At 33.0% G+C, this 10,526-nt stretch overlaps 1 protein-coding gene across 1 annotated transcript in view; it reads left to right on the plus strand.

Annotated features, from left to right (window-relative positions):
• Positions 1-10,526, plus strand: part of Nek1 (NIMA related kinase 1) — a 161,886-nt gene that overhangs the window by 53,748 nt on the left and 97,612 nt on the right. The window contains exon 16 of the mRNA XM_048791768.1: positions 6,977-7,079. Coding sequence (XP_048647725.1) covers positions 6,977-7,079 — 103 coding nt within the window. The remainder of the gene's footprint in view (positions 1-6,976; positions 7,080-10,526) is intronic.

Raw genomic sequence — 10,526 nt, forward strand, 5'->3', positions numbered from 1 at the left:
TTTAATCTCCACATATTATGGATTTTCCTGTTTCTGATATTGATATCTAGTAATTCCATTAAGTCTAAGAGCAGATGTGTAAAAATCTATTCTTTTAAATTTGTTAAGCTTTGTTTTATGGCCAGAATGGGGTCTCTTGGGCATGTTCATATGGCCTTGAGAAGAATGTGTATTCTATTGTTGAAGTACTCTATAAATGTACATTGAGTTCAATTATACCTTACTAATTTTTCTGCTTACTAGATCTGTCCATTCGACAGAGGGGTAATAATGTCTCTAAGAGTGAATTCATCTTTTTCTCCTTGCACTTTTATCAGTTTTTGCCTCACATATTTTGATACTTTGTTGTTAAGTATATATATATTAAGAGTTGTTATATCTTCTTGAAAAATCATGCAATATTCCTCTGTGTTGGTCAGCTCAATACTGTGACCAAAATACCTGACAAGAATACATAGAGGAGGAAAGTTTATTTTGGGCTCATGGTTTCAGAGGTTCAGTTCATGGTCAGCATCTCCATCATAGCAGAAGGGCACGGTGGAGCAGAGCTTCTCAGCTTATGACAGCCAGGAAGCAAAGAGAAAACAGGAGAGCCAGGGACAAAGTATATAATAGAAATAAACCTGTTGGAAGAGGCTTTGAAACTATGAGTTCTGCATCCCTTCCTTGGCCCTTTTTCAGATAGCATTACCAAAGGGTTTGTCTGGCATCCTTCATCACTCTCACCATTACCACTATCATCATCTAAGATGGAAGATGGTTTTTTAATCCATATATTAATAATGATCAGATATCAACAAAATCTTTATCTTTGCCAGCAAAACCATTCTGTTTTATTTGGGTGGCTGTAACAGTCTTTTTTTTTTTTTTTTTTTTTTTAACTTTTTAATATTGAGAAAGAAGTCAGACTTTTTTCTTTCATCATTTTTTTTTCTTTCTTTCTTTTTTTGGTAAAGGCCTGCTCTGTACCAGACCATTTTTATCATTTCTTTTATCAATATATATTCCAGCAGGTTAAGTTAGGAAAAAATAATTTTATACATTAACAATCTGAAACGTATCAAAGGATTTGCTTCTTCCTGAAAACTTGTAAATGAAAAAGTAGAAAATCCTTCAAACTACTTATTTTCTTGCTATAAAATGTTCTTATTGCTCATACTTTACAATAATTGGTAAGAATGATTTAACTACTATGTATATGATATTCTTTTAATCTCATACTTCCTAATATTTATTGTCTCATATTTACATGTACAGTGTAATCCTTTTTGACTATCGTGGATTAGTAATTTTCAGTACTCCAAACTTAAGCTATTGACTTGTCCCTTAATATTTTGGGTTTTTTGTTTTTGTTTTTATTTTTTGTAGTTATGGATGGACAGAATGCCTTTATTTTGTTTGTTTATTTTTTGGTGCTGAGGATCGAGCCCTGTGCCTCACACATGCTAGGCAAGTGTTCTGCTGCTGAGCTGTAGCCTCAGCCCAGTATTTTGTTTTATTCAGAGGCATTTTATTTTATTTTTCATCCTCTTATCCTTAAATTTCCTTTTAATATTGTTTTCTTCGTCAAGTTCAAGAATGTTCATATATTTCCGTTTTTAAAATGTCAGCAGCTGACTACTTTCTCATCATTCTTACAATTCTTAACCAAATGTTCATTTATATTGAGCCTACCTAATCTGAAAATCCAAAATCTGAAATGCCCCCAAATCTGAAACTTTTAAAGTGCTGACATGATGCTACAAGTGTAAAACTCCAAACCTGACATCATGTGACAAGTCATAGGCACACTAAAAATATTGTATGCGGTTATCTTCAGACTGTGTGTATAAAGGATATATGAAACAAATGCATTTGAGTTTAGACATGGATCTTATTCCCAGACATCTCATATAATGTATATGCAAATATTCCAAAATTTGAAAAGATACGAAATCTGAAACATTTCTCTTACCAGACATTTCAGAAAAGGACTACTCAACCTGTACTTTTTTCTCTCCCTTTGCCTAAGGAAAAAGAAAACTCAAAGGAAATACATAAGTGACTTTTTGTCTTGTTTATGTGTTTGCCAAAGTGATTAGGATAGTTCTAGAAATACTGGGATGTGTAGGGAAGATATTAGAAAACAAGCAGAAGCATCATTCCTGATCTCTACAGAGAAAACCACTGGAGGACTTGGGTCTAGTTTACATGCATTCTTTTTACATATTTCTCCCCTATAGTGGAAGTCAAATCACATGTTATATATCTTTTTAAATTTAGCATTCATGTTACCATATTTATTTCTCTTGTTAAAAATTGTTTTCAAGTATTAATGTCATGTAAAATCTCAATTTCTTAATGTACTGTAAATTTTCTAACAAATTCCCTAGTACAACAAGTTGAAGATATTTCACTTTTTAAATTATTTTTCTGTCACATTTAATTCTTCAATTTTCATTGCTTCTGTGTAATAGAATCTTAAAAGTATAGTCATTGGATTAAAGGATTAGGTCAATTATGTTCTTGAAGATTCTAGAAAGAAATGTTATTATATGTGCCTATTATATGCCATCTAATCATTTATGATAGTGCCCATTTAGCTGCCCTCTGACCAGTACCAGTAACTTCTTAGAAACTAAAGAAGTTTTTTGAAAGTATCAAATTTAAATGCAAAGTAGTACAGAAAATGAAGTTTTCTCTGCAATCTGAACTTGTTACATAGTAGGATAATGACAAACTGTATACCTATTTGAATAGTGATGATGGGAATGATGATAATAGTAAAAAGCAGCAGCTTTTTAATCAGGCTCCCATGGCAGGACCTGTTCTAGTAAAAAATTTATATATATAGTCAATGCTGATGATTCATTGGATTCCATGTTTGTGAATATGCTTACTGTTAGAATTTCTTTGTAACCCTAAAATCAGTGCTTGCAGAACTTTCATGGTCATTTGTGGCCCAATGCAGAACTTCAAGAACTTTGAGTGGCCCAATTCTCATGTTCCCAATTAAGGTTTAACTAATAAAATGTACTCAGCCTTCTTGTTTCAGCCTTCATACTATAAACAACTGTCATCTATTTAGTTCCACAAATGGAAAAACTGGGTGCTGGTCACATAGAAGAGGAATTAGACTTCTTTATATTTCTGCAAGATAGAATAATTATGACTAAACAAGGAGAGAAATAGATTTTAGTCCATTATGAAGGCTGTTCAGGACCTGTGTGGAATTTAATGTCTTCGAACTGGGAATATGAACCAGAGATTTAAGTGACAGGACATTTAGATGGTAATATGAGAACACTTTATTCAATGGAAAGTTCAACTAGTAAATACCTAAGGTTTCTCCATTCTGAGTGTTAACTCTTTGGTCTTTTTTTTTTTTTCTTTTTTCAATCTTGTGAGGTTGCTCCGGCTGGCTTTAAACTCCTGAGTACAAGCAATCCTCCTTTCTCAGCCTTCCAAAAAGCTGTGATGACAGGTGCATGACACAATATCCAACATCTCTTATTCTTTTTGTGGCCATTTCTCCACACTGTCATAATTGGTTCCTATTGTAATACTTATGACATTGTCATTCCTAGTCAGTTCTTTTCCTTGATTCCAGCTTAATTGGCAAACAAATCTACAGTCATTAGGACTCTTTGAATTTTCTTCCCTCACAATTTTGGATCCCCCATATTTATTTATTTCTTCTTTTATGTTATTTATTTTCTTCTTCCTTTATTATCAGTAACTCTATCTAGTGCAGCTCTGTTTTTATCCATGCCTTAATGATCTTTTTATTAGCTTTTTAACGTTAAGACCTCAAACCATGTAAGACTACTTTATAGTAGTAGGGCATCTTAACATTTGTTTTTTATAGCACTTTTACTTTTCCAAATCTTCTTGTCTTGGAATTGAAATTGTTTCTTATCTTGAAATTTTTTTCATTTGAGTAAAACTGACTGTTACATTCCATCTGATAGACAATTTATGTCCCTTACAGAGAAGAGGAAGCTTAATAAATAAATCCTCTGCATCATTTTGTCTTTACTATTAACCCAATACCACCCAGTTTTTCTATTATAACTATAGTTACTGCTTTTTCCTCTCAGATTATCTGTTACCTAGACTGCTGCCTATTTTTATGTTGTTTTTCACCTCTTAAAATGTTCACTTATAATTATCCTTTAAAAGTTTTACATTTCCCTTATCAGTAAAAATTTGAACAGTGAATATGAGGTATGACGTTTTCACCCAGATCTTGGTACTTCATGAATTTACAATGAGAAAAGGAAGAAAAATCTTTTTTACTTCTCTTTTCAGGACAAAAAAAAAAAAGTTTGTCTTAGAATATATTTCTCAGCAGAATAATACCATACTTCAGTTGCTTCATTGTTTTATGTACCTTTTCCTGTTTATAACATTTATGGCCCATTTTAATGTCTTTGTATTTTACTATCCAAATTCCTAATTTCTTACTGTATACTTGTTTTATATAATGTTTATATTATCATTCTTTTATTAATTCAGATCAATGTTTTGCTGCTATTAAAAGCTATAATTTTGGATATAGTCCAACTTTTGTAAAAGAGCATTTGTATATGAATTCTTAATAGTTTTTAATGAAGAAAATGACTATTACTAAGTAAATTGACTCTTTATTTTCATGAGCCTAGCACATATCATAATTTATGCCCACAATTAGCAGTTTTACTACTTTAGAGAATAGTGAGAATACACAAGAATATGAGTTGTGAGTTCTTTTTGGTGTTTATAAAGTGGTAATCAGTAATACATATGAAAAGTACACTTTATTTACAAGTTTTTAAGCATAAATAGTCACAGAATTGGTTGAACCCTGGTTGGTTTTCATTTGTTGAACCAACCGTGCTTCCCAGAACTCTGTTTTATTCGTCTTTGTATCTTCAAAGACTAATAAAATATGGCAGATAGTTGACACTTAATAAATATTTGTTAAATAAATGAAAGTTAAAAAGAAATAGTGTTAAAAGGATCATTACATATTTTAAATTTGTATTTGAAAGCAGCCAGTAATATAAACTTACTAATTTGATCTAGCTTAGGAAATCACTGTTCAGTGAAACCACACAAATTGTATAAATACATAAAGCAGGTAGTACCTTATATAAATAAATGATGTGAAAACCTGCAAATCAAAGCCATTACATGGATGACCAGGTTCTTGGTAAAATAATTTTGTGCAATTGCTATATTAACATATGCCAGTTAGAGTTTTAGACTGACAAAAGCTGTACATAGACAATGTCTTAGAATGGGAAATCAAATATGTTTTACTACTTTAAAGGTTAAAGAAGGAAGTCATTGCAGTTAGGATACATAGCAGAGATATCAGCTATTTTGTTTAATTGCTTGTGGTGGTCTAAGCTACCAGGACCACCAAAAAGAGGCTTACTGGAAATCATACAACTTCAGATGACATGTCTGAACAAGACACCTAGTACTTTATCTGCACTCTTAAGGCTCAGGCTTATATAAATGGGACTGTGGCAAAGCAGAATACAGTTTTGCCTGGATATATGCAGAGATATGTTGTATTCAGCCCAGATATGCCTTATTAATCTCAGAGTATACAGTGTATAATATGACTGCTAGAGGATAGCACATGTACATTTCAGAGGCCTGAACAAATACTTATTATTCTCAACTTACTTGAGTTGTTGATGGCGTTGGAGAAATACATTTCTGATTTTATTGATGTGGAATTAGATTAACTATATAGAAACACCTGAGAGTTTTAGTAATAGGATCTTAAAACCGGCTATAGAAATTTATCCTAGAAAATTCCTATGATATAAATTTCATGAGAATCTCTTAAGTATCACATAAAGTAAATGAACCTTAGACCAGTATCATTTATAGCTATGTTAGTAGATTTTAAGTTTTTACAGCTCATTATTATATTTAAAATAATTTTATGTTTCATTTAGAAATGAAAACAGTGGTAAAGAAATTATTACTTGATGCATGAAAATGACAAGTGTTTAAATATTGCAGAAAAAGCATGATTTCATGTATACCTTATAGTCTCAAAAAGAGACTGCAGGAAGTTTATGTGCTGTACTTCAGAATCCAAATAGAAGCACAGCCAGTAATTTACTCACCTTTCTTCCTCATCTCCAAAATTAATCACAGTTGATACTGTGCTGTGAGTTCTAAGATTACTGGGGCTGTGTCTTACTTATTTTTGTGTTTTCCATATTTCACTTGATAACTGGTATCATGTAGTAGGTATTTAATAAATGTTTGTCATAGATATTTTTAAGTTTAACATGTTTATGTTCTCATAATTGTTTAAGGAAGACAAATGTAGAAATAAACTAGAGAAGATTGAAACAAATACATATGCTATTAATTTTTTCCCTAATCTATCCATTTTGCTTCACAATACTTACGATATTTAGGGAATTCATACATAGCTTTTGCTAAATATTTGAAAACTCACACTTAAATAAACTTTTCATTCTTTTTTATTTTTAATTGCTACTATGGTACTTTCATTTGACTTCAATACTGACTAAATAAAATTCTTACTATGTTTGATATTTCTAAAATAAACTTGGAAACTTGAAGAGTGTTTTGTAATACAGCCTAAAATAATATATGTGTGTAAGTAGAATAGCTGAATGTAAAAGAAACCTTCTTGTAAGGCTGGGAATGTAGCTCAGTTGTAGAGTGCTTACCTAGCATGCACAAGGGCTTGGGTAGAACCCCCAATACCTGAAGAAAGAAATCTTGTCAAGATTTGGAATGATAACATAGCTTTCACTTCTGTTCATAATAGTAAAGAGTGAGTTGAGGTAATAGCTACCAATACACATATAGTGATTTCTTCATTACAGAGAATTTTTATTTTACATTAATCTTTTCATATTCTGCAAAGAAATAAAAAGGTATTTAAGTATAAATTTTGGATTATTCAAAATATTTATTGTTCATAATTGTTGACTTTGTGATTTGTCCAAATTAGGCAAAAAGGGCAGCTAGATATAGAAAGAGCTAAGCAAGTGGAAGAATTTCTACAGCGAAAACGGGAAGCTATGCAGAATAAAGCCCGAGCTGAAGGACATATGGTACGATAATTTTTTTAAATTTTATATGTATTTATATGTGTATGTATATATATTTAGCTGATACTGTTTATTGTCAGACTTTCTGTGAGCCAACAAACAATTTCACAGTTGATCATAAGGTATAAGGCAAATTTTTTTTTAATGGGTAGACTTCATTGGCCTAAGTCTTTATAACTTTTCCATATCATCAGTAGGGTAAAACTAACCTGTCTCACGACGGTCTAAACCCAGCTCATGTTCCCTAGTAGTGGGTGAACAATCCAACCCTTGATGAATTCTGCTTCACAATGATAGGAAGAGCCGATATCAAAGGATCAGAAAGCCACATGGCTATGAACGCTTGGTAATTTTTCTGACACCTCCTGCTTAAAACCCAAAAAGGTCAGAAGGATCCTGAGGCCCCACTTTTACTGTCTGTATTGAAAATCAAGTTCAAGCGAGCTTTTTTCCTTCTGCTCCATGAGAGATTTATGTCCTCCCTGTGCTCTCCAGAGGACACCTGCAGTAGGGTTTGACAGGTGTACCTACTGCCCCAGTCAAACTCCCCACCTGGCACTGTCCCTTGAGCATACAGCCTGACACTTGGCACCAGAAGTGAAAACCACCCCCTGGGGTGCGGTTTGCCACCCATCCTCGCCACCTCCCCTTCACTGGGTCAGTGAAAAAAATGAGCCGGGGTCGCCAGGTCCCTTCTCGGGACAGAGCTGCACCGGGAGTCTTCCACTTAGTCTGCACCTCTTATGTCTCTCCACCAAGCCAGACAAGCTCTAGAGCATCGTCTTCCCCCGCTGATTCTGCCAAACCCGTTCCCTTGGCTGTGGTTACACTGGATAGGAGGTAGGGGCAGTGGGAATCTCCTTCATCCATTCATGCACATCACTAATTAAATGATGAGGCATTTGGCTACCTTAAGAGAGTCCTAGTTACTCCCCCCATTTACCCGTGCTTCATTGAATTTCTTTGGCATTCAGAGCACTGGGCAGAAATCACATTGTGTCAACGCCGCTGCAGGCCTTCGGGGATGGTATGATAATTTTTTGAAATTTTGAACATATTAATATTCAAAGTAAAGTTCTAGAATAATGTAAGTATAAATAAAAATTATAATCGAGAAGTCTATGCATAACAATAGGAAAGATATTCAAAATAATTTGCAGGTATAAAGTTCTGATATTCTAATTTTAACCTGTCTTTTGCTATATCTTTTAAATGAAGAGTGGCGTTATATTGTTACTTTGTTTTCTATTCTTTAAAAAGAGTGGAAGTGGGTATAATAACTCAGATATTCGTATTAGAGAAATAAGTTCTTAAATTGCTGGATTTCTCCCCAATATGTATTTAGTTTTAAATACTTTTTAGTGGCCAAGAATTGTTAGAAGAACAATGGGAAATAAATATTTGGGTAAATGTATGTTTAACCATGTATTTGCTCAAAAGCAATTGGAAACAAAATCATATTAAAGCCTTTGATTATGCAAATTAACTAAATTAAGTCATGTGTCCTAGAAAATATTGTTTCTGAATAATCATTTCAGTAGTTGTACCTGTTAATAATTTTGACTCATAGAAGTGCATAAGTGCCTTTTTACCTTTTAAAAAAATTAAACAACCAATGATTGTTTTCTTTTTTTCCCAATTATTATTTCTCTCAGCTCAGCACCCCATGAATCATTACACTAATGTAGGAAATAGGCCAATTAGTTGATAACATATTTTGATTATACTTATTAACATATCTATTGTAATAAGTTTATATTTGGTAACTTTGTAAACTTATTAGTAGAGTTATTCAATCTAAAATTTTTTCTTTGAAATCATATCCTAGGAAGATAGTTAAATTGTTAATAGTTACCCTCTCTATTTTTTTTATCTCTATTTTATTATTTGTTTTATTTTTATGTAGTGCTGAGGCTCGAACCCAGTGCCTTGCATGTGCTAGGCGAGTGCTTTACCACTGAGCCACAACTCAGCCTTTACCCCCTCTATTTTTAACACATATACTTCAGTTTGTTTTCCTAACATCTGGAATTAATCTGTATTTGTATCCTTCCTCTAGATAGTAGAAGAGAATCTCCTCCTGCCTTTTTCCTTTCTATCTCCTGGTTAATAACATTTGAAATTTTGATTGCATATTTTTTTTTAAAATAAGTTTAGACTTATCAAGATTTAATCATTTCTTTCAACAGTCTCTTATATCCTACTATTCTGCCCTAGGTTTAGTTTTCTTCATGATTTATGTCTAAAAAAATATTCTGCTTTTGTTTTTGACAAGTTTTTTTTTTTTTTTCTGGGCTTAGTTTTATAGGTTGAACCTTTTTTGTGTAAGTACTTTAAATATATCTCTCTACTTACCTACTTAACAGGGCATACCTCGTTTCTGAGGAAAAAAGTCTGTTGTCATTTTTTTCTTTCCTCTGTGTGTAATATTCCCTTTTTTTTACTTTTTGAAATTTTCTATCATTAGAAGCAATTTGATTATGATGTAGTTTGTGTAATTCTATTTATGTTTATTTTGTAACAAAGTTCATTGAGCTTCTCAGATCTTTGGGTTTAAATTTTTTATCAAATGGCCAGGCACTGTGGCACATGATTATAATCCCAGTGAGAAGGAAGGCTGAGGCCAGGAGGATTGCAAGTGTGAGACCAGACTGGGCAACTTAGTGAGAGCCTGCCTCAAAATTTTAAAAATGTGAAAGCTGGGGATATAGCTCAGTGGCAGAGCCCGTTGGTTCCATCCCTATTACCACTCCCCCCAAAAAAAGGGGGGTGAGAAAGAGAGAGGAAAGAAAGAAAAAGAAGAGGGAGGGATTGGGCTGTGGGGATGGGAAGGACGGTAGAATGAGACAGACATTATTCTCTATATACATGTATGATTACACTACTGGAGTGACCCTGCACCATGTACAGCCAGAGGAATGAGGAGTTGTGCTCCATTTGTACACAATATGTCAAAATGCAATCTACTGTAATAAATATTTTTAAAAAGAAAAAATTTTTTTCATCAAATAAAAATCCCTTTAAAGATTTTTCACTTTTTTGGGGTGTGGGGACTGGGATTGTAGCTCAGTGGTAGAGCGCTTGCCTAGCAGATGTGTGAGGCACTGGGTTTGGTCCTCACCACCATGTAAAAATAAATAAATGACACTAAGGTAATGTGTCCATCTACAACTGAAAATATTTAAAAAAAATTTTTTTTTCAGGTTTTCTCTTTCCCTCTTCTAGAACTTCAGTACACATTAAACTGCTAGTTGTTGTTGCAATTGCTCACTGATTCTCTTTCCTTTTTTATTTTTTTAATCTTTTTTCTCTATGCGTCATTTTGAATTATCTCTATTACTATGTCTTTAAGTGCATTAATCTTTTCTTCTGCTTTGAGTTTCATGCTGTTAATCTCACCCAGGCATTGCATATTTTTCATCTTAAGATACTGCAGGGGTTTGGGGGGTG

The sequence above is a fragment of the Marmota marmota genome, unplaced genomic scaffold (assembly GCF_001458135.2).
Source record: "Marmota marmota marmota unplaced genomic scaffold, marMar, whole genome shotgun sequence".
NCBI classification, from domain to species: domain Eukaryota; kingdom Metazoa; phylum Chordata; class Mammalia; order Rodentia; family Sciuridae; genus Marmota; species Marmota marmota.